The 23,065-nt window shown below is 39.6% G+C and overlaps 2 protein-coding genes across 3 annotated transcripts in view; one reads left to right on the top strand and one right to left on the bottom strand.

Annotated features, from left to right (window-relative positions):
- Positions 1 to 8,079, top strand: part of lrp1aa (low density lipoprotein receptor-related protein 1Aa) — a 117,066-nt gene extending 108,987 nt beyond the window's left edge. Inside the window, 9 exon segments of the mRNA XM_046874969.1 lie at positions 186 to 347; positions 1,572 to 1,743; positions 2,262 to 2,360; positions 2,462 to 2,532; positions 3,233 to 3,325; positions 3,769 to 3,799; positions 6,080 to 6,224; positions 6,373 to 6,423; positions 6,844 to 8,079. Of these exon segments, the coding sequence (XP_046730925.1) occupies positions 186 to 347; positions 1,572 to 1,743; positions 2,262 to 2,360; positions 2,462 to 2,532; positions 3,233 to 3,325; positions 3,769 to 3,799; positions 6,080 to 6,224; positions 6,373 to 6,423; positions 6,844 to 6,984 (965 nt within the window). The 3' untranslated portion in view covers positions 6,985 to 8,079.
- Positions 8,080 to 13,940: 5,861 nt separating this feature from the next.
- Positions 13,941 to 21,871, bottom strand: dtx3l2.2 (deltex E3 ubiquitin ligase 3L2, tandem duplicate 2). 2 transcript variants are annotated; one of them, XM_046874970.1, is made up of 13 exons: positions 21,795 to 21,871; positions 20,554 to 20,620; positions 20,050 to 20,103; positions 19,788 to 19,943; positions 19,419 to 19,475; positions 19,109 to 19,159; positions 18,849 to 18,938; positions 18,630 to 18,683; positions 17,174 to 17,402; positions 16,924 to 17,057; positions 14,915 to 16,396; positions 14,426 to 14,643; positions 13,941 to 14,339 (listed from the first exon to the last, which is right to left on the bottom strand). In XM_046874970.1, exons 2-13 carry the CDS (start codon positions 20,587 to 20,589, stop codon positions 14,270 to 14,272), a joined length of 2,631 nt encoding a protein of 876 aa, XP_046730926.1. In that variant the 5' UTR covers positions 20,590 to 20,620; positions 21,795 to 21,871; the 3' UTR covers positions 13,941 to 14,269. The 2 variants fall into 2 exon arrangements, with proteins under 2 accessions (XP_046730926.1, XP_046730927.1); XM_046874971.1 differs by lacking the exon at positions 21,795 to 21,871 and adding an exon at positions 20,969 to 21,172.
- Between the last annotated feature and the right edge of the window lie 1,194 nt (positions 21,872 to 23,065).

The following is a 23,065-nucleotide window of genomic DNA, read 5'->3' as shown; positions in this document are numbered from 1 at the left end:
TGATGTTCCTCACACATTACATCTTACTATATCCACTTCTCTTTCCCTGGTGATTGTGATTGGTTAAACATGGCAGCCTATGAAAATAGAAAAGAGGCGGAGCTTACTGTACCCTCACATCTGTAAGCAGTGTGGTCCAATCCTGGTCCAGTATGGGTTTTTTATTTTCTCATTGTCTCTCTCAGGTTCTCCAACGTGTCGCTGTCGTCCAGGTTTCACGGGTCCAAACTGTAACCTGCCCACCTGCCGCAACTACTGCCAGAACGCAGGAAACTGCACCGTCAACAGAGGAAACCAACCCATCTGCAGATGCCCCACTCACTTCCTGGGTGACCAGTGCCAATACAGTGAGTTAAACAGCTGGACCTTTACACTTTCACTTTCTGAAGACACACAGGAAAAGTGTGGATAAGATATTTAAGATTTTTATTGTGTTCTTGTTGGAATTCCAGCTCCATGTTTCATATTCATGACATCTCAATACTGATGCTCCTTATATCAGGGTTCTTACGGAAAATTATGAAAAATTATGGAATTTGATTTGAGTGAACGCTGAAGTATTTAAAAATATACATTTTATAGATTATAATATATATTTATTTGTTTCTGTTCTATTGCTCTATCTAGTTTTCAAAAATATAAAATGAAAATATGTCTAAATATTTTTAGTAAACAAAGGCTACAAAAAAGGCTACGTTTACACAAATCAGTAAAAATCTGAAAGCAGTGTTTTCGTCTGAAATCGATCCACATCCACACTTTCGTTTTCAATCATTTCCCAAAAGTCGCTCTGAAAGTCACACTGAAACATCTGAAAACGCTCACACTGCTCGTACTGTTCGACTGCGTCGTTTCCGCCTGAGGTTTATTTACATTCTGGCTCTTCACGATAACGAATAAACAGAATGGAGGGACGTGTGTTTCCTCAGTTTTCACACACAGTCCACACTGTGACGCACAAACAGTGTTTTTACATTTATTCACTTTGGAGAGTGTTTTTTTAGAAAGCTGACTGGAATATTTTTTTTAAAAGCTGACTGAAATGGCGTCTCAGTGTGGACAGAAGGCCAAAACAGAGAGAAAAATATGCATTTTCAAATAAAAACGTATCAGTGTGGACGTGGCCAAAAGTGTTTTTGTTAATGGACTTTAGTTCTGTTTTGTAGTTTCTTGGTGAATTGCACGTGAACAGTTCTTCTGTTGCTGTAGGATTAAAAGTTTACTGTTAAAAATGTTATATATTAATGAGTAAAATTGCACTGTTGTTTTGATAAAAGGCTGTGCATCAACTCCAGTAGCTACAACTGTCCGGCTGTGATTTGGTATTAAACATCAGAGATTGTAACATAACACATGTTGGAATTTTTTATCATTATTTTAAATGTTAAATATGGTTTTAAAAATCTTTAGTGACGTCTGTTGTATATTGGAGTCTGGCAAAGTCTGGAATTTTGAAATGAAAAATGTGTAGGAACCCTGTTATGTGAGCTTAATGCTGAAGCCATGCAGAAAAAGTTCAACTCCATAGCAATGTGTTGATGAGGTTTGGTTGAGTACGTGATGTTTTTCAGGAGTGTGTGATGAGACGTGTGAGAATGGAGGGACGTGTGTTCAGGAAGGAGACGGAGACATTCAGTGTCTCTGTTCTTCTAAATTCACCGGCAAACGGTGTGCAGTGGACAAATGTCACTACTGTAACGGAGGCAGCTGCACCAACACTGCTCACGGAGACGTCATGTGCCGGTACACATACACACACATTCGCACACACACACACACACACACACACACACACACACACACACACACACACACGTACACACTGCCTCATTAGCAAGGAGCTTGAGCTTCTCCCAGCTTCCACAACAGTAGTGCTGAATTGGTGCTGTCCGTTCAGCACTACGCCAACAGTGGTGTTTAGAGCAGCTTCTCTTTATTGGGCACGTTGTCTGTCTGGCGCACACACACACACACACACACACACACACACACACACACACACACACACAAACACACACCCCAAAACTGCTCACAAAGACGTCATGTGCTGCTACACACATATATACACACAAACACACACATATGCCAACTCTGCTTACAGAGACGTCATGTGCCTGTATACACACACAAACACATGCAATTATAGCATACAAACACACACTTATATCATGTGTAATATGTGTGTTATAAATGTTTTATATCTTGTGTGTGTGTGTGTGTGTGTGTGTGTGTGTGTGTGTGTGTGTGTGTGTGTGTAAAAGCTGTCCCAATGGTCTGATTCAGCCGAGCTGCTACACGTGTGAGGGATACTGCGCTAATGGACAGTGCTCCCTCAGTGCTGCTAACCTGCCTCAGTGCAAGTGTGTAACACACACACACTTACACTTACATATCTGCATTAACACGATCCAGCATTATTTTCTATCATACACATATTTATTCTTTTATTTTTACCTGTCAGGTGTCCACCTGGGTGGGAGGGGCTTCAGTGTGAGAACTACAACCCCAACGTTAACAGGGAGTCCAGTAACCGTGAGTGTTTCTCTTCACTGTGTGTTGTGTTTATGGAGTCGTGTGTGTGGCGTCTACACTACAGCATTTCATGATTTCACAAGAGGATTACAGTCGCAGATTTGAAACACAGATTTTCATAATATTTCATGTTTAAAAATAAAAATGTGAAATGATTCTGTATTAGTAAATCATTGTAAATGATTCAATACATACAAAATACAAAACAGTGTGTGTTTGTGGGTGAGGTTGTGGAATGGTTTGGAGCAGGTGTTGTAACATTTGTAAAACGTTTTCTTATATTTTTGGGACACACACGGTTTATAAAAACATGACAATACACCTGGTGATAACAAACAAACCAACAATAACCTCAAAAAAGTGGGTAAAGGCAATAATCATAAAAATAATAAGCTTATGGGGGGTGAAATAATAAATTGAGCAGTGTGTAATGAGCTGGTAACAGCTAGCAATTACTAAAACTGAATCAAATCTAACTGCTCCTGAGTGCCACAGCTGTGTGGGGGTGGGGCTTATTCTCTGTCCCCTGTCAATCATATAGACACTGGCCAATAATGAGCATGTGTGAGTTTGTGTATGTAGGAGAGGTGGAATAGCGCTTTGCTCTGAGTGTGTTACATTTTATGTACAAATAGTATTTACATGTAACTGTGTGTGTGTGTGTGTGTGTGTGTGTGTGTGTGTGTGTGTGTGTGTGTAGACACAGCATCTATCGTGATTCCTGTGATTATTCTGATATTATTGGCGTTGCTGCTGACTGCTGGTTTCCTGTGGTACAGAAAGAGGATGAGAGGTAAGTGTGTGTGTGTGTGTGTGTGTGTGTGTGTGTGTAAACAGGACTTACACACAGTAGTTGGTGACGGAATTGGTGTGTGTGTGTTTGTGTGTGTGTGTATATGTGTGTGTGTGTGTATGTGTGTGTGTGTGTGTGTGTGTGTGTGTGTGTGTATATATGTGTGTGTGTGTGTGTGTGTGTGTGTGTGTGTGTGTTCTGAGCTCTTTGTAGAACAGTGTTGGATCAGATCTCACTATGACTTGGTGCTGCAGTGTTTGTTAGGTACAGCAGCCTCGTTCATTTGAAGCAAAACTAAAGAAAATGAAACACGTCTCAGCTGATGGACGTTTTATTTTCTCCTTTAACATTTTATTAAATTCTGAATCTGATCACGTCCGATCCAAAATATCCTTCTTCTTCTTTTTTTTCTCCATTAACATCATCATCTTCTCTCCTCCTCAGGTCTGGCAAATTCACCTCGAGCTGGTTGCGGTAACCATCCTCAGGCTTTCTGTTTCCTTTAGTCCGTCTTTCTTTAATCCTTTTGTTGTTTTTTCTGTGATTTATTTCCTGTTCCTGTCTCCAGACTGATCTCTGGTCTTTGTGTTCCCTAAACCTGGACTAGAACCATTGATCTGTTACCTGACCATAATCCCTATCTTCTCAAAACCTCTCAATCATCTACACCCTCCACACCATTTTTACCATCTCCATCATCTACACCACAATGAACATCATCTCCACCATCTATACAATCTACACTAATTTCATCATCTCCATTATATACATCATCTATATAATCTGAACCATTTATACCATCTGCATCATCTGCACCATCTAAATCCCCATCTTCATCAATATCTCCATCATCTACACCAATTTCACCATCTCCATCATCTACACAACAATGTAAATCATCTACACCCTCTACATGATCTATACATCATCTACATCATCTAAACCATTTATACCATCTGCACTATCTACATCCCCATCTTAATCACTATCCACATCATCTACACCAGTGGTCTCCAACCGGTCCGTGAGTCATTTGGTACCGGGCCGCACAGAAAGAATACATCATTTACACAATTTCCGTTTTATTTATTTTCTGATTCTGAATAATGTTTTATTTTGGAAAATGACCAGATTTTCTACTCCACATCTGTCTATGACTCGATCACATGACTTACCTCCATCCACTACCTTCCTAAAGGAGCTCCAGCTGCTAACACATAATACATTACCGCTAAACTCAAACCCCCAAGAGAGAAAAATGAACAAACAACAACACAGTGGATTCATGTTTATTATTATATTTAGAAAATATCAGGTTTTTTGCTCGTATCATTTTATCTTGTATTTATCCACCACACCTTAAAGACCGGCCCGGGAAAATACTGTCCCACATCAAAAAAGCGCAAAAAACGGTTGGGGGCCACTGATCTACATCATATACAACCCCAAATCCCAAAACACTGTGTAAAATATCAATAAAAACACAATGTAATGATTTGCAAATCTCATAAACCCGTATTTTATTTACAATAAAACTTCAACAGTTTAAACTGAGAATTTACACCATTTTAAGGAAAAAAATCAGGTCATTTTGAATTTAATGGCTGCGACACTTCTACAAAAAGTTGGGACAGGACCATGTTTCCCACTGTGTAGCATCGCATCTTCTGTCTGTCTACATCTGGAACCTTTGGAGAGCAGTTGCTGAAGTTTTGGGAGAGGAATGTTCTCCCATTTGTGTCTGTACAGGATTCTATCTGCTCAACAGTTCTGGGTTTCCTTTGTTGTGGTTTTCGTTTCATGAAGCACCAAATGTTTTCAGATGGTAAAGGTCTAGACTGCAGCAGATCAGTTCAGCACCCAAACTCTTCTACTACGAAGTCATGCTGTTGTAATAGATGCAGAATGCAGTTAGCATCGTCCTGCTCAGAAGTACAAGCCCTTCCCTGAAAAAAGACTTTTCCTTGATGGAAGCATTTGTTGCTCCAAAGCCTGTATACAGCGTTCAGCCACAGGCACTAACGCACCACCATACCATTAGAGAAGCAGCTTTTTCAACTGGCAGATGGTCCCTCTCCTCTTTAGTCCAGAGGACGTGGTGTCCATGGTTTCCAAAAATAATTAAAAATTTAGTATCAGCTCACCACAAAACAGTTTTCTACTTTGCTTCAGTACATTTTTCTAATGAGTTTTGGTTCAGAGAGAAACAGAAACATTTGATATGTTCTGTAAATGAGATATTTAACTGTTTTGCAGTTGACATTGAGGAACATTATTCTGAAATTGTTCTACAGTTTGTAGACAGTCTTTTATAGATTGGTAAAGCTCCACCCCTCTTTACTGCTGAGAGACTCTGCTTCTCAAATTGACACTATTTATACTCAACATCTGACTGACCTGCTGTGCATTAAACTCATTACTTACTAAATGTTTAAAAACTTTAATAACATTTACTTTTTTCAACTTTTGCAGCAAAAACCTGTTGCAGCATCAAATTCAAAATAACCATTTTTTCCTTGAAATGGTAAAATCTCCTCAGTTTACACATTCGCTATGTTTTCTATGTTTTATTGTGAATGAAATTTGGGTACAGTGTAGATGACTGAGTGCATGTGATTGTGGGTGTCTCTGATCATAGGTGCTGGTGATTGTTTGTGTCGCCCCCTTGTGTTGTGGCTGTATTGTTTTGTATGATATGATTTTCACATGGTGTTTATTCTGAAATCAGTCCCTGTCACCTTTTTTTCCGTACAGCGCTAAAGGGTTCCAGCACCAGAGGATGACTAACGGAGCCATGAACGTGGAAATCGGAAACCCAGCGTATAAAATCTACGATGGAGAACAAGATGACGACGTAGGAGAACTTCTGGATTCTGATTTCACACTTGATCCAGACAAGGTGATACTCCATGATCAGATTCGTACGAGTTATATTTCATTTCATTTTTACAAATCTTAAGTGGAAATTAAATAAATAACTTACCATATAAGTAAATAAATAGAGACATAAATGAACACATGGCAGACTGATTTTACATGTTACTCAGACTTTTCCCAAAAGTCCTCCAGTTAAAGATTCCACACGGGACACGGAAGCGGCAAGTTTAACATTTTTATTTCACTTATTTTAGAATTTATCCTGCTATTAAATCAATCACCAATCACTAATAATCACCAAAATAAATAAAAAAAATCATCTGTTATTAAGGTATAATTCTGTATATGAGAGTGATGTTTATTTATTTATTTAAATTCCTTAATCATCAAATTCAGTGAAATCGTTTGTGATCATCAGAGGAATTTAACTCAAGAATGAAAGACTAATTCACACCGAATTGATCAAAATGCAAACATATATAAATATGAAATAGATGTCTGATATGCTAATGCTAGTTTGTGTTAACAGAACGCTCCGCTCTTTTAACGCTAGCACTGGGAAACGGCTTTGCTTTGTAATTGCGCTTTTTCACAACTCAGGAGCGATTTCAACACAACGTGGGTTTTTTTCCTCTTTTCAGCCGACTAACTTCACGAACCCGGTGTACTCCTCACTGTACATGGGCGCCCAAACCAGCCACAGCTCTCTGGCGAGTACGGATGAAAAGAAGGAGCTGCTATCACGAGGAGACGAGGAACCGCTAGTGGGAGCATTAGCATAAACTCGTCTTCCATGTCGTCGACCATGATGATGATGATGATGATGATGATTTTAATGATTTTATGGTCCATATCTTTAAAAACAGCACGCACCAGGTTTTACCTTTTTACGCAAAGAAACAAAGAAAGAAAGAAAGAAAGAAAGAAAGAACACACACACACACACACACACACACACACACACACACAGCAGGAGGAGGATCAGCGGTTCGCTGCGTGATTGTCGTGTACAAACCTGTACAATATGAAGGACAACTTTTGTACGTGACACAGTTCTATTTTATTCTTCTCTTCTTCATCACGATTCTTCAGATCAGAACAAGCGGAAAGAGAAAAGCAACAGTTTTATACACGTTTTTTCTCGTCTCCACCTTTTACCTTAATAGCCACTACCTCTGTGCGGAAAAGAAAAAGATTTCAAATAATAAAGAGACGCAGTCTGGAAAATTGGAACAGTTTTGATTTTATTTTTGTATTAAATTGTATAGAGAAAGAATATTGTTCCGTCTCAGTATTGCCGTTGAGTTCGTGAGTGTGTGCGTGTGTGTGTTTGCACGTGTGTGTGCACGTGTGTGTGTGTGTGTTAGAGAGAAACATCAATCTCATCCTTCCTGTCTCTTTATTTGACTCAAACGTTCTGAATTGTGAGAAATGTCGATACTTTCATGGTACATACGTCTTAGAAACGTTGTTTTGATTTGGTGTTGAAGCTTCATGCATAAATCCTCAGTACTGATCCTGGGAGGTGCATCGTGACACGTCTGTATAGATTTATCACATCGTCAGTAATCGTTCTGTTAATCCTGCCTTTCTTTTCTCTCTCTCTTTTTGTTTTCTGTTCGAGATTCCAGAAATTTTTCAGTATTTAAAATTGTTGAAAATCCAGAACATAATCACCTTCAGGCATCAACTAACTGTACTTCACTGTATTGATTTTATTGTTCATGTCGTATTTTTACAATAAAAATGACAGCTTTTATAGTCCAGAGTGCATGAAGGCCGACAGAAACCTGGCTCTGAAATCAGAAGTCGTGTATTTGCTGGAGTCTTTACACACTAAATAACATTTGTTATAAAAATAAAACATCTTACATCTGTATTGTTGTTGCTTTATTTTGTTGAATTTCACCTCACAGATTTCTTTTCTCATAACAGTCGTGTGTCCTCCAGTCCACCTTCCCTCACCATCTACTGTTTTTGAGAATTAACGCATAAAGCCACCAAATGTGACTCCGCCCCCCTGACCACACCCCAGACCACTCCCCTTTTATCTACCACAAACATTCGGTCTTTTAATTAGTGTCAGTTTGCTGACAGAAAAAATTCTGGATCCTGGTTACTTTTGTATTTATATTTTACTGTAACAATAAGAAAAAATTCATTCATTTCATCATTTAAATCTAAATATTTCCATGGAGATGAGAATTGATCTGAATTGATTGGTTTGATGAATAATAAAACTCCCTCACACCTACAACATGGAAATAATTCCACCTAGATCAGTGTAAAATTGATTTATTTAGAATACTGTTATAATAAAATGCCTATTTTTTTTAATACTGTGTGTGTGTGTGTGTGTGTGTGTGTGTGTGTGTGTGTGTGTGTGTGTGTGTGTGTGTGTGTGTGTTTTCGACACCTCTGACAAGGGAGTGGAAGAAGTCCTCTTCCAGTGAGTAACCGAAGTCAATCACCTAGAACATTCCGCCTTTTTTTTCCGACCAATTGACAGTCAGGCTCCCCCTACAAGAGTGATATAAATCGTTGGAGGGAGCAGACATTTATCATCTGGATGAACCACCAGACACTGGAGTACCTCCGGATGGCCAAGTGCCTCAACCCAAGGCAGGTCCATTGGGGACGTTTGTCAGGCTTTTCCATTTTACACACTCCTACTGTCAGAAGTCCAAGAATGGCAAATCCCTTGCCCTTTGCTGACAGGACTCCCCTGCCACCCGCATCCAACATTCTTCTCCCCTTAGTAGCAGGAAAAAAAAAGCCAGTCCTGGTAAGCTATTCAGAGAAGAGACACTATGTCCCAGACCAAATGCACTCACAGGTTCTCCATTAGTGCCACAGCTCCCCTATTTTCTGTCACCCAGGCACACCTCGGACCTTATCCCTCCACTAATCGTTCTGGTGGCCAAACATCAAGGAGGATATTTGCCAATTCATGGCATGCTGTCCTGTCTGTGCTCTGGCTGGTCTTCTCTATACACTTCAGTCCCCAGGTGCCCATGGTCCCACATTTCACTAGACTTTGTCACTGATCTGCATCCTTCAGTTGGACACTCTAGAATAGAATGTTAAATCAGACGAGATACAGGGTCGGAACCTCGGTAAGCCATTTTCTCTTATTACACTTCAAAATTGAAATATAGAATCAGAAACACTGAAATCATTTTAATAACTGAATAAAATCTGAAGATTTATTATAATGCAATGACTGAATAATAAAAAAGAAAAGTATTTGATACGTTAACCCTTGAAAGTGACTGTTCATTATACTGCACTGTAGATCTGTTTAAAACAGTAAGAATCTCGATTTATTTTAATTCCTGATTTTACTTCATCGCCATATGGTCCAAGATGGCGCCACGGATGGCAGCCTCGGCACGACTCTCTCTAGTACTTTCTTTCTTTTTGTTTATTGTCTGTGTGTTTAGTTACCCTACCCTAATAACTTACTCTAAAGAAAAATTGCTTAACATCGGGGAGTTCACTCCAGATACCTTTTCAACAGTTTTTACAAACCCGGAAAGTTATTTGAAGATCTTAGTTGGAGCTGCAGCTACTCTCTATGGCACATGGAGGAGACGCCAGCGGGGGAAGCGCGCCGGCTCGCTAGTGAAGTTACGACAGAGGGGATTTAGAACTGCGCTCCCGTCGAATTCACCTGGCGAACCTCCGCTCACTGCCGAACAAAATGGACGAACTAACTCTTCTTAACGGAACAAACAAAGATTTTGCATGCTCCGCTGCTCTCTGTTTTACTGAAACTTGGCTCAGTCACTCAATCCCGGACAACGGATTACTTCTCTCGGCCTTTCACTTACACCGAGCGGATCGCGTAACGGAGCTATCGGGCAAAACGAAAGGCTGCGGAATCTGCTTCTACATTAATGAACGTTGGTGTACAGATGTCACAGTGCTGGATAAATACTGCAGCCCAAACTTGGAATCACTGGTAATAAACTGTAAACCGTTTTACTCACCGCGGGAATTTTCCTCATTCATTCTGACTGGAGTTTACATCCCACCTCAGGCCAACGTGAATGATGCACTGCAAAACCTGGCAAACCAAATATCCGGCTTGGAGCAAAAACATCTGGATTCTCTTTTTATTATCCTTGGAGACTTTAACAGAGCAAAACTAACACTAGAACTTCCAAAATACAGGCAACATATTAACTGTCCGACAAGAGGGAAAAACACACTGGATCATTGCTACACCATTCTTAAGGACTCGTATCGCTCTGTACCCGGGCAGCTTTAGGGAACTCTGATCACTGCTTGGTTCATCTTATTCCAACATACAGGCAGAAACTAAAATCTGTTAAGCCTGTAGTCAAAACAGTGAAGAGATGGACCAGTGAGGCAAAGCAGGAACTACAAGACTGCTTTGACTGCACTGATTGGAGTGTCTTTGAGGCTGGAACTGACAGCCTGGATGAGCTGACTGACACTGTGACATCCTACATCAGTTTTTGCGAAGACATGTGTGTGCCAACCAAAACCTTCTGCAAGTTCAGTAACAACAAGCCATGGTTCACAGCCAAACTGAAAAACTTCGACATGCCAAGGAAGATGCATACAGAGGGGAGGACAAAGCTCTGTACAAGCAGGCCAGGAACCAACTGACAAAGGAGATCAGAATAGCCAAAAGAAGCTACTCTGAAAAGCTGAAAAGCAGGTTTTCAGCTAACGACCCTGCATCAGTGTGGAAAGGCCTGCAAAATATCACAAACTACAGGAGACCACCCTCCCACTGAAGCAAACAAAGACCTGGCTGACGACCTCAACACCTTCTACTGCAGGTTTGAGAACAATATCTTCACACCTCTCATCCAACCCAGCCCAATGTCTGCCCCCATCACACCTCTGCAATCCTCTCTTACAACTCCTTCCAGAACTCAAGTTGCGCTCACGATTTGTGAAAAGGATGTGTATCGGCTCTTTCAGAGACAGAAGACAAGGAAGGCTCCGGCCCAGACGGTGTCTCCCCTCCTGTCTCAAAGCATGTGCTGACCAACTGGCTCCCATTTTCACCTCTATCTTCAACAGATCACTGGAGTTGTGTGAGGTCCCCTCCTGCTTTAAACTCTCCACAATTATCCCAGTCCCCAAGAAAGCCTCCATTACTGGACTGAATGACTACAGGCCTGTCGCTCTGACATCTGTCGTCATGAAGACCTTTGAAAAGCTGGTATTGGCCCATCCAAAGAAGGTGACAGAACAGCTGCTGGATCCCCTACAGTTTGCATACTGAGCAAACAGATCGGTGGATGACGCAGTCAGCATGGGGCTAAACTACATTCTGCAACACCTTGACTGCCCAGGAACATATGCCCGGATTTTGTTTGTTGACTTTAGTTCGGCTTTCAATACAATAATTCCGGGAATCCTCCACTCAAACTCCTAAACCTTACTATACCCCTGCCATCTGTCAATGGATCACCAGCTTCCTGACAGGCAGGAAACAACAGGTGAGACTGGGAGGTGTTACCTCCAGTATTCGGACAGTCAGCACTGGTGCTCCTCAGGGGTGTGTCCTTTCCCCACTGCTATTCTCCCTTTATACGAATGACTGCATATCAAGTGACCCAACTGTCAAACTCCTGAAATTTGCAGATGACACCACGCTCATTGGAATAATCCAAGATGGTGATGAGTCTGCATATAAGCAGGAGGTGAAGCAGCTGGTGCTATGGTGCAGTCAGAACAACCTTGAGCTAAACACACTCAAAACTGTGGAGATGATAGTGGACTTTAGGAAACATCCTTCAACACTACTCCCCCTCACAATATCCAACATCCCTGTGTCACCTGTGGAGAACTTCAAGTTTCTGGGCACTACCATTTCCCAAGACCTGAAATGGGAATCAAACATAAACTCGATTCTGAAAAAGGCCCAGCAGAGGATGTACTTTCTAAGGCAATTAAGGAAGTACAGTCTGCCACAGGAGCTGTTGATACAGTTCTACACTGCAGTCATTGAATCTGTCCTGTGCTCATCAATCACCATCTGGTTTGGAGCAGCAACAAAACAGGACAGAAACAGACTGCAGAAAACTGTTAAAACAGCAGAAAAATCATTGGTGCCCCCCTGCCCACTCTCCAGGACTTGTACCATACAAGAACCAGAAACCGGGCAGGAAAAATCATTAATGACCCTTCACACCCTGGACACAACATCTTTCAGCTCCTCCCTTCTGGCAGGTCCTACAGAACTTTGTTCACTAAAACTGCCAGACACAGGAACAGTTTCTTTCCCCAAGCAATCACCCTCACTAACAACTGACCATAATTATATTCCCTGCTCATATCTATGAGTACTGCACAGAACTGTCACTCATCACATTATCTGTATATGTTGCACACACTATTGCTTCTATATACTGTACAAAGTTTTATAGTAACCTCTCATCATACCTGGCACACAATACTGTCATTTGCACTACCATGCACTCCCACACTTTATGTACATTACTGGTCTGTATCCCTATTTATTACCCACACTGTCTATACTGTCTCATATTGTCTGTATTGTCTGTATTGTCTTGTATGGTCTGTTTTTGTCTTGTCGTGTCTGTTTTGTCTTGTATAGGTTTTATTTATGTCTGTACTTTTGAGAGTAACAAACAGCTGGAACCAAATTCCTTGTGTGTGTCAACACACTTGGCCAATAAACCTGATTCTGATTCTGATTCTGATGTAGTCTACTTACAGATTAAGTTTGTCGTTATATTATTTTAACATAACTGTCAGTGAAGGTACTTACAGAAAGTTATGTTTAGTTATGTTTAGTGTGCCCTTGCTGTTTATAATCCATTTACATAAAACTGAAATATTTTGTAGAAATTTGGTTTTGCTAGAGCCTCTGCTCTAGAAATTGAAAGCAATAACTGAAGCTACTTATATAATATTTCACTGGTCTGGACATCACTGGCATGAACTTAATCCTGCATTTACTCCAGGTTCTCCACAAAAAGGTTGTGGAAACCAGTTAATCCCTTGTATAATTTGTTCCACCTGACTGTTGGGCTGTGGGAGATATGAGGGAGCCCTTTGGCCCCTGACGATGTCCTCTGGAATACTGAAGTATGGAACCTATGGCTCAAGAAGAGCTCAGCTATAGTGGTGAGCAGGCCATGCAATAGAATGAGGCACAGTAACTTCAAGGAGTTGGTGATTAAATCAACCACATGCAAGAACTGACCGGCAGGGTTTGTGGAACCTTGATTTTGGGCTCAAACAGTAGAGGAAGTTTGGCTTGGAGCTTAGTGGGAAGTCTGCTGATGCTGGATCTGTGATGATCACAAATGTTCAGCTCAGTAGCGCCTAGTTTTATAACCATAAGACTGTAGAAAGATCATTTACTTATAATCTTATACTCCAGTACTCATGTTAGTTTTCATTCTCCAGTGTTCTGTTTTGTTGAAAGATTTATGATCAAACTCTTGATGTCACCCAAATGAGGATGGGTTCCCCTTTTGAGTCTGGTTCCTCTCAAGGTTTCTTCCTCATAACATCTAAGGGAGTTTTTCCTTGCCACAGTCGCCACGGCTGCTCATCAGGGATAAACACACACCGTTCAACTTCACTGTTGATTTCTGTAAAGCTGCTTTGAGACGATGTCTGTTGTGAAAAGTGCTATAGAAATAAACTTGACTTGGCTGTAGTAAAAGGAGGGAATTATCTAATGCGAAAAGAAGCCATTAATTAAAATGTAAGACAATTGTACGTGTTGAATGATCTACTCTTTTATTTTCATTTGTTTTGAAAATTCACCATCATATCATCTAAAATCTAAAACGAAATTCAACAGAAGCATATTATAAAGCTGCATGAACATTTCTTTCATATAGTGAAGCAGATAGCAGACACAAAAAACCCTAAAATCTGCATAAACATTTTACACTCAATTATTCATTACTTTCATTTGAGCTTTTTCATGTAGATTTCTTTGTGTCAGCAACAACATTCTTTGGTTAGTTTTTATTGCAAATACTATTTTACTAAAGATAAGATATAAATTCGAAATTCAGCATTTTAATTTGTTATTCAGCTCTACATGATGCCTTTGGCTTTCAGCTCTTCTTTCACCCTTTTTAAGTAGTCAGGGTCTGGATAACCATATCTGTGAAAAGAAAACGTTGTTTTACATTAATATTAAAATATCTTGCCCTTATAAAGACTTTAATTTTGCATATAAGCTCTGCTTACCTTTGCGGCCCACCACCTGTATTAGTCTTGTGATGAATATCGTTCCAGATAACCATATCTTCTGCTCCAGTTGTTCTGGAGAATCCAACAGTAAAGATGAGTCTCTGATCAAAAGCCCTTTGTAACAGATTCAGCACATGATTTCCTTCACTGTTGTCTGGTAAATACGCAGTGCGCCGAGTCCCAGAGAAAGATTTCCCAGGGTTTGGATGCTCATCCTGAATAATAAAAGTGTACAAAATGAGATTAGAGATGAGTCATGAATTGAACAAAATGACACAATAAACTGTATAACACAAGTATCACCTGCTACAGTATATAGTAATTATAGGACTTTCTCTTTTCCAATTAATAACATTCCTGTTTAATGACTATTACTGCTAGTTTTTAGCCGTTCATGCTCATTAACAAGACAGTTACTTGGAACATTTGACCAAGAAAACAGTATTATGTACAACACTCATTACAGAAAGTAGAAAGTTCTCTTACTGTCTGAATGCCACCTGGTATGGAGTAATCAATTTGAATGGTGTGACAGTAAGGAAAGCCAGGGAGGGAAAAGAATCCTTTTTGGACAGTCATTGTTCCTTGAGGTTGGTTTCCTTTTAAGGTGCCAAAGATTTTCTTACACAGAGGACAGATTTGTCCACTGTTCTTTATTGCCTGTTTCATACACTCTTTACAGAACTCATGACCACAGATCAGTTTTGACTTTTCAATAAATGTATCCAAGCAAATTGGACAATAATCCTCTTCTTTTTCTTTACCACTTTCTTTCACTTTCTCTCGGAACTCTTTGTTGGAATCCTGACGCTCTGTTCCACCTCTCAGGTCAGTTCCATGAGCCCCTCTCATCACATCCATTCCCACTTGTCCCCTCTGTGATCCACCTGCCTGTCGGAAATTCAACAGATATCTGAGCAACTTCTTTGTCTTCTCATCAAGCACAGGATGTCCAACTAATTTCTCGATGTTCACTATCGCAGGAACGAGATTCTTTGGAAGTCCTAAAAGTTTCCAGCTTCCGTTTATTTCTGTTCTTCCAATACAGTTGTGTTCAGAGCAAATTTTCTCAAATCTTTGGGACATTTTCTCAGTGAAGGCACCATCCTTAAGATCACAGGTGACTGCTGAGGTGACGACCTTTTGGTAGAGATGAGTTAAGGCTCTGAGGGCGTGAGCTTCAAGATTGACCTGGTGAGTTCCTCTGGACCGAGCTGATACCTTAATCGAGCCTTGACCAGGTTCATAATGAAACTGGACTCCATATTTTTTTTCAAACTCAGAAATCTCTTTATTAAATGTACCTTCCAACAGTTTCTGGTGTGCTTCATCCATCTCAATTGCAGCTCGAGTGTCTGTGATGTCCATGTCCAAGGTGTGAAAATTCTGCTTTGAAGAACTTCCTGATGGATTCATGTCAATCCCCATCTTGTCTGACTTGCTGTTGCTAAATGATGTTGCTTCTTTAACTCCAGGCTCCAAATGTAAACGCTTTGCAACGACTGATGTCATTTCATCTGGTCCAATCAGCAGGTGGTTATTTGCTGACATGTTCAGCATGATCTTGTGCTCCTCATTTGGAATATTTTGCAGCACATGTTTCATAACATCAGACTCCATGTATGTTTGAGGGATGTTTACAAATTTGAGATTATTAGCTTTATCATGGTAGAGAGAAATAAAAGCCTGAGCAGCGTTTCTGACATCACTCTCACTCTTCTCACTGGGTTTCTCAGCAGAGATTGAGATGTGTGTTTCTGCCCTTATTTTAACTCCAAATTCATTCCAAATTTTTTCCATCTCCTTATTATAAACTTGACTCAGGTAGAAGTATTGAGAGGGAGGAACAGTAAGAGCATCAGAAGCTTCAATCATCTCAGTGTGTCCAGGAACATTCAGAGCAGCTCCTGCATCCTTCATGGGCTCAGGCTGATTTTTGTCAGTAGCAGTAGTGGGGGTCACAGTCACCTCAATATGGAAATACAAATGACAGAAGTCAGATTATAATGTTTAAACCTCTTGGACTGTAGGTATGAAAATGGTTTGTGTGGACTGATATTGTTTAGGCTTCACGTGTTATCAATATAATAAACTACATCTGCTTCACTACAGTTCCATCACCATGTGCCATGACCATAAATGTGATGGCAGTCTGAGATTGTTCATAATAATTCTGAATGAATTCATAATTCAAATAATTCATCATTTTTATCACATAAGATGAGTTATGACTTCTATTACAGCTTTATAGACAAAATGATGTTTGGAGTAGTCATTATGATCCAGCAGCTTAATATTAAACCGTTATTGTGAGAAATCTGAACACAGTCCACTACAACATATATATTATTCATTATATACTTATATTTCCTCATCAATTAAACACTCACTGACATTATAAACAAATATCGAAATATCTAATACAATCGTCAAAAAATATTCTAAATCAAATGTGTTTAATTGTTTAAGACCAGAAAGTATGAAGGCAGAGTTACCTTTGGGCTGGAAGCTTCATTAATAGGCTCCGCTGTAGGGCCCTGAATGTGCTGAAAGTGTACTGTGGCAGATTTCTGAAACTGTTTCAATGTTATACTTGCAGTTTTTATACCCTTTAAAGCTGTTAAAAAATCTGAAGGAAAGAAAATACATTTGAAGTATCAAATCAACAGAATGGCAAATCTGATTATATATTTATCTCATATCTTAAAAAGAATTCAAACAAAATACATGATTGCAGTTTCTCACCAGTTGATGGCGTTATCCCCACCTCTGCAGTGCGTCCATCACCTATAACTTTAAACTCTTCAATATTGCATTTCTCATTTGTTTCACAGTTACACCAGGTCTGAAGAGCTTTTCGCAGATGATGTTTCCATTTTAGAGGTAGATCTTCTGCCCAGTCCACTTTCACCAAAATCCATGCAACATCCAAAGGTGCTGAGGGTTTAACCTTATCAGTATTTGTTGGAGGACCCTAATGTTTAACAAAAAAACAGGAATAGATGTTGGAATATTCACAAAATTCCTGTAATCCATTTATTCTCCTTCACTAGGCATGCCACTGTTAAACCTCTGTATCTCCAGCCCAATTTCTCAGAACTTATTTTTTCAACAGCCTGCAATATCATCAACAGAGCAGATGTAACATTAGATGTAACCAGAGAACCAGTGTTGTTTTATTCACTGATAGAGACTTTAAAGCATGTTTGTACATCGCTCTGGATCAGGGCATCTGATAAATGCCGTAAATGTAAATGTAAATATGTGAGAATAAACAAATACAATGACTATATTTTGGGGACAAAACACCCATTTAAACTCCATTTGGGTTACACCAATTCATGATGCTTATTCTTGGGTTGTTCAAAGCCCCAGCAATGTTCCAATAGCTCATGAGCCAAGGAATCGAATTTAGCTGTTTTCTCTTTTTGTTTTTGTGTGGGAGATTTTTAATTGCAGAATTGAATTTTCAAGCCTTTGCACTTTTTACCCTGGTTCACGCATTGAAACTGACAGAACACGCAAGCAAACCATGAACCCTGCAGAGACACTTAAACCTTGGGAGTTCCTGGACACTGTAGCGTACCAGATATTGCTGCAGTGCTACAAGTAGGAATTGTTGATGATTAACATCTGGTCTGCTTTACAAGACCTGCATAAATGGCTGCCTCCCTACCTTGCTGAGGCCACCTCTTAACCTTCCCACTTCACTGAGGATGTTATTCTGCCTACATGTTTAGCTGAGGATGTTGTCCACCCCCTTGCTCGGCTATGGAAAGCCTATTTGCTTTGTTCCCATTGTCTGTTCTGCCTCTGTCCTTGTTTCCATCGTTCCCCCCCCAATCTGACCTTGCCACCATAATTGTTTCCAAAGACAGTCAACATTGGTTCAAGCCACAAACTTGATGCCATAAAAAACTCTTTCACTGACACAATGACCCAAACTAAATTACGCATAGAATTCACAGAGGAAGATGCAAGTGGAGGTTAAAAATGTTTTAATATTATAGTTCCAGGTAAACAATACAAATATTTATCCAAAGGCATAAACACAACAAATCAAATTATCAGCAACCCTGGAATATAAAGCCAACAACAAAACTGTTTGCTAATAAGCAGTAAAACTGGACCAGTTACTTCACACACACTGTCTCTTGTGTGTTGTATCAGAACTTTAGTGAAATAAAAAATCTCATGTTACCTGTGAAGAAGCAGCAGAAGCAGCAGCAGAAGCAGAAGCCGATCTCATCTGGCCCTGCAAATAAATATAACACACAATGCACAATCTGAAAACATCACAATTTATAAAGATTTATTTTATTAATTAGCTGTATTTTACTGCAGTACAAATACTACAGTTTTCTTATTATTGTTACTTCCTTGTTTCCTATTTATTTTATATTATTTAATATGAACATACTTTCTTCTGTTGGTCTGCAACATCTGCTTCATTTGTAATTTTTTTCTGCTGTTCCTCATCTATAGAACCCGTAACTTTTAGCGAGTTCACCTGTGAATAAAAAGAATGAAATTTAACACTGAATTCAGAGTGATTTTAACTGGAGATGTTTCTAAATTCACCTCAATTGTTTTTTAGTGATACATAAAAACAGTCAATTCGTATATGAAAAATTCAGTGTTAAAGCTGAGAATGTAAAAATAAAAGAATCTGATATTTACCTTAGAAGTGTCTGAAGCAGAAACTGTCTGATCCCCTGACGTGTACAAATCCTGTTATATTAAACAAAATACAGAATTTTAGATCAAAAATATTCTGCAACTTGACAAGTGAACATTAGCATTTAATATCTAATATTTTGATATTCCATGTCTTGCAGTTTTTCCTCAGTCACTGCACACAGATTCACAGACAGACTGATGGAAAAATCTTCTACAGAATCAGTGGAAATATCTGAGCTCAGCATTTATACACATGATCACTGGTTTAAAACAGAGTCAATGACGGTGTATTAAATGTTCTGCTATTAACCAGGGCATCAGTCAGAAACCCATCATCTGATCCTCCTGGACCTGCTGCACCTCCATCCTGGAATAAATAAATAAAAACATGAGAGATGTGAAATGCATCATTATTTACATCTTTGTTTTATAGACCATTTTTTAACAGGTACAAATCTGAAATCAAATAACTACATTAATAAATCATTATAAAACATTTAAATTTATGGATTTTTATTTCTTTTTAATTTATATTGAATATAAAATAGTGGTGTATATAAATGTTTGATTATTTATATAAAAATAAATGTAATATATTTATATACACAATTTATCATTTAGACTGTAACAGAATGAACCCTAGTGATATCTGATCATATCAAAAATATTTGAGTTTAACCTCCTGAGTGTCGTTTTGTCCAGGAGAAGTTTGATAAAGATGGTGATCATGACATTGATTGTGATTTTGGTTAAGATGTTGGTTGGACTGTTGATCAGGATGTTGATCAGGAACCCTGGCAGGTTGTGTAGTAATGACACTGGTGTCATGTGGCACCTGAAAAAAATATTAAAAATAATATTTATTAATAATATTTTCTGGAGTGATGAATCTGTTATTATTATATAAGGATATGGAGTTTCAGCTTTGATCAGTTACTCACTGCTGGATTTGCTGCAGATGTGATTGGTGGATCCACATCCATAGGCTCAGGGTCCTGTGATCGATACAGAATTAATGTTCATTCAGGTCTCAGGTTTCTGTTAAAGTGTTCATTCATTTACTGTACAATGACGTATTCAAGGTCAAATTCAGCCTCAATCTCATATAAAAACTTTGTGAGGAAAAGTTCCTGGTGTTCAGAGTCGAGTTACACAAGTTCATTTTCTGAGATTATTAAAATTACCTGCACCATCTGTGATTAGCACTGATTTAAAAAATACAAATTAAAATGTGATTAGATGTGATTGTGTGGATGTTCAGTCTGGACCTTTTTTACAAATTCATCTTGTGCCTCGAGCTGTTTATTAAAATCATCAGATTCACCATATAAGAACTTCCATCCAATCACAATCCAGCGTTCACACTGAACTTTCAGCCAATCACAATCCAGCATTTACACTGAACAGAGTGTAGAGAAAGTGGACATTATTATAGAGATACTTACATCATCTGAAGTGTGGATGTTCCTCTGATAGGCCATAATCAACACAAGATTTATTCTAGCTTCAAATCTGGAATCACAAACGTGAATAAAATCAGTCCATTCTTCTGATCTGCAGCTTTAAATGGTGTGTGTGTGTGTGTGTGTGTGTGTGTGTGTGTGTGTGTGTGTGTGCCTGAACTTTAAACACATCATAAATAAATAAAGCACTGACAGGAATGCAGTCCAACCTGATTCCATCAATGAGGAAGTTTTTGAGAAGAATAATTTCATCACTAAATTAAAAGATTGAAAACACGTTTGTTCTCTGGAAAGATTCAGTGAATCTCCAGAAATCTCCAACCAGTGCAATAACCCGCTCCTGAGCTCCTGCTCCAGTTTCCATCCTGTTACTCATCTGATGTTCATGTCCACTTACTTTCACTTTCTCTTTTCTGACTGAAGCAGAATTCATTTGATAATAATGTTGTAGTAAATCTGCAGACTGGAGATGAGACGCTGTGAATGTGCACTGAGATCATCAGCAATCAGGAGGAAAAGTGTTAGAAGATGTGAAATTCTCCAGCTGTGTAAATCAGCACCAACATCAACTCCGACTCACACACACACACACACACACACACAACTCCGTCTCACACACACACACACACACACACACACACACACACACATCAACTCCGTCTCACACACACACACACACACACACACACACACACACACACACATCAACTCCGTCACACACACACACACACACACACACACACACACACACACACACATCAACTCCGTCTCTCACACACACACACACACACACTCCGTCTCACACACACACACAACTCCGTCACACACACACACACACACACACATCAACTCCGTCTACACACACACACACACACACACATCAACTCCGTCTCACACACACACACACACAACTGTCTCACACACACACACACACACTCCGTCTCACACACACACACACACATCAACTCCGTCTCACACACACACACACACACCAACTCCGTCTCACACACACACGCACACACACACACACACATCAACTCCGTCTCACACACACACACACACACACACACACACACAAAACAACTCCGTCTAACACACACAGACATCAACTCCGTCTCACACACACACATCAACTCCGTCACTTTAACATCAGGATTAATAAAAAAAATACTTAAATCACGTGTGTGTGTGTGTGTGTGTGTGTGTGTGTGTGTGTGTGTTACAGGACGTTGTGTGTTTCTTGTTTCTGCTTCACACTTCACCTTTCACACAAAACGAAAATAAAAGCACTCGGTTAGTTTCCGGAGTGGGCGGGGCTTCGTGTGTATTTACAGTTTTTTCCTATTGCTTACACACTTTTTGCAGAATTTGGCTCATTATGTCAAAACTCTACACACAAGCCACTCAGACATAGCACATGGAGATTAACAACTCACATCTATGCCAAAATAAAACACTGCATTCAAAACTTAACACTCCTTTCTAAAAATGAAATTCTTGTAACAAAACCATACACACAAGCACCATTTGAATTACTCTTTCATATCACCAGCAACACACTGATGCGCTTTATATAAAACACTGCAGTCTTTGTGTTTTTATTTATATTGTAATTTTCTTAGACTCAGTCTTTTGTAAAACTCAAAAGTAAATTTATTTAAAGATTGCTTTGTTTAAATATATTCAGTCATCAAACAAGAGTTTTTACAAAAAAAACAATTCTTAAAAAAATAAAGAAAAATAGAATCACAAGTCATTACATTTAGCAACAAAACAAAAGTAAAAAACAAAACAAATACTGGATAAACTGCTATTGTGGGAAAAAACACACTTGTTTTGTGTGTGTGTGCACATGTATGTGTGTGGTGGGGGCCTGGGGGGGTCTTATGGATCCCGCCTTCTGTTCGGATCTGGCCACAAGACCTCGTCGACATCACAGGCGATGTCCTCGCGGGCTAGGCATCGGGGAAAATATCGTCTTGTGTGCCTAATCCACCCTTGGATGGATCCCACCTCAATGTCTCCACATGCCTCTTCCATTGCTTGCAGAAGAGGCATGCGGGCGTGTGGTTGCCGATCATAGACTTTCCACCGCCATGCTGAAAATAATTCCTCGATTGCATTTAGAAAGGGGCTGTAAGGGGGCAGGTATAAAAGTGTAAAATTGTTATGGTTGGTGAACCAATCTTGGACCAGAGCAGCCCGGTGGAAACTAACATTATCCCAGATGACAACAAACCTGGGCTGCTGTGGTTTGTCCTGCACAACTGCATGTAGTGCATCTAGAAATACAATGATCTGTCCTGTATTGTAGGGACCTAGAGTGGCATGATGATGCAGGACTCCTTGGACACTAATTGCAGCACACAAGGTGATATTTCCCCCACGTTGCCCAGGGACATTTACAGCAGCCCTTTGTCCAACTATGTTACGGCCTCGACGCCTGGTTTTGGCCAGATTAAAGCCTGCCTCATCCACATAGATGAACTCATGT

Source organism: Silurus meridionalis, chromosome 19, assembly GCF_014805685.1.
Source record: "Silurus meridionalis isolate SWU-2019-XX chromosome 19, ASM1480568v1, whole genome shotgun sequence".
NCBI classification, from domain to species: Eukaryota; Metazoa; Chordata; class Actinopteri; order Siluriformes; family Siluridae; genus Silurus; species Silurus meridionalis.
Note: the sequence above shows the minus strand (reverse complement) of the source record. Positions and strands in the feature narration are given on the sequence as shown.

Bases quoted from the DNA above. Each gene is read 5' to 3' on its own strand.
- dtx3l2.2 (XM_046874970.1), bottom strand. From the start codon at position 20,589: ATGGCCTATCAGAGGAACATCCACACTTCAGATGAT. The intron at 19,160-19,418 runs GTTAATAGCAGA...TTAATATAACAG, and splicing joins GGTTTCTGACTGATGCCCTG to GATTTGTACACGTCAGGGGA. The intron at 14,644-14,914 runs GTAAGAGAACTT...TTTATTATTCAG, and splicing joins TACCAGGTGGCATTCAGACA to GATGAGCATCCAAACCCTGG.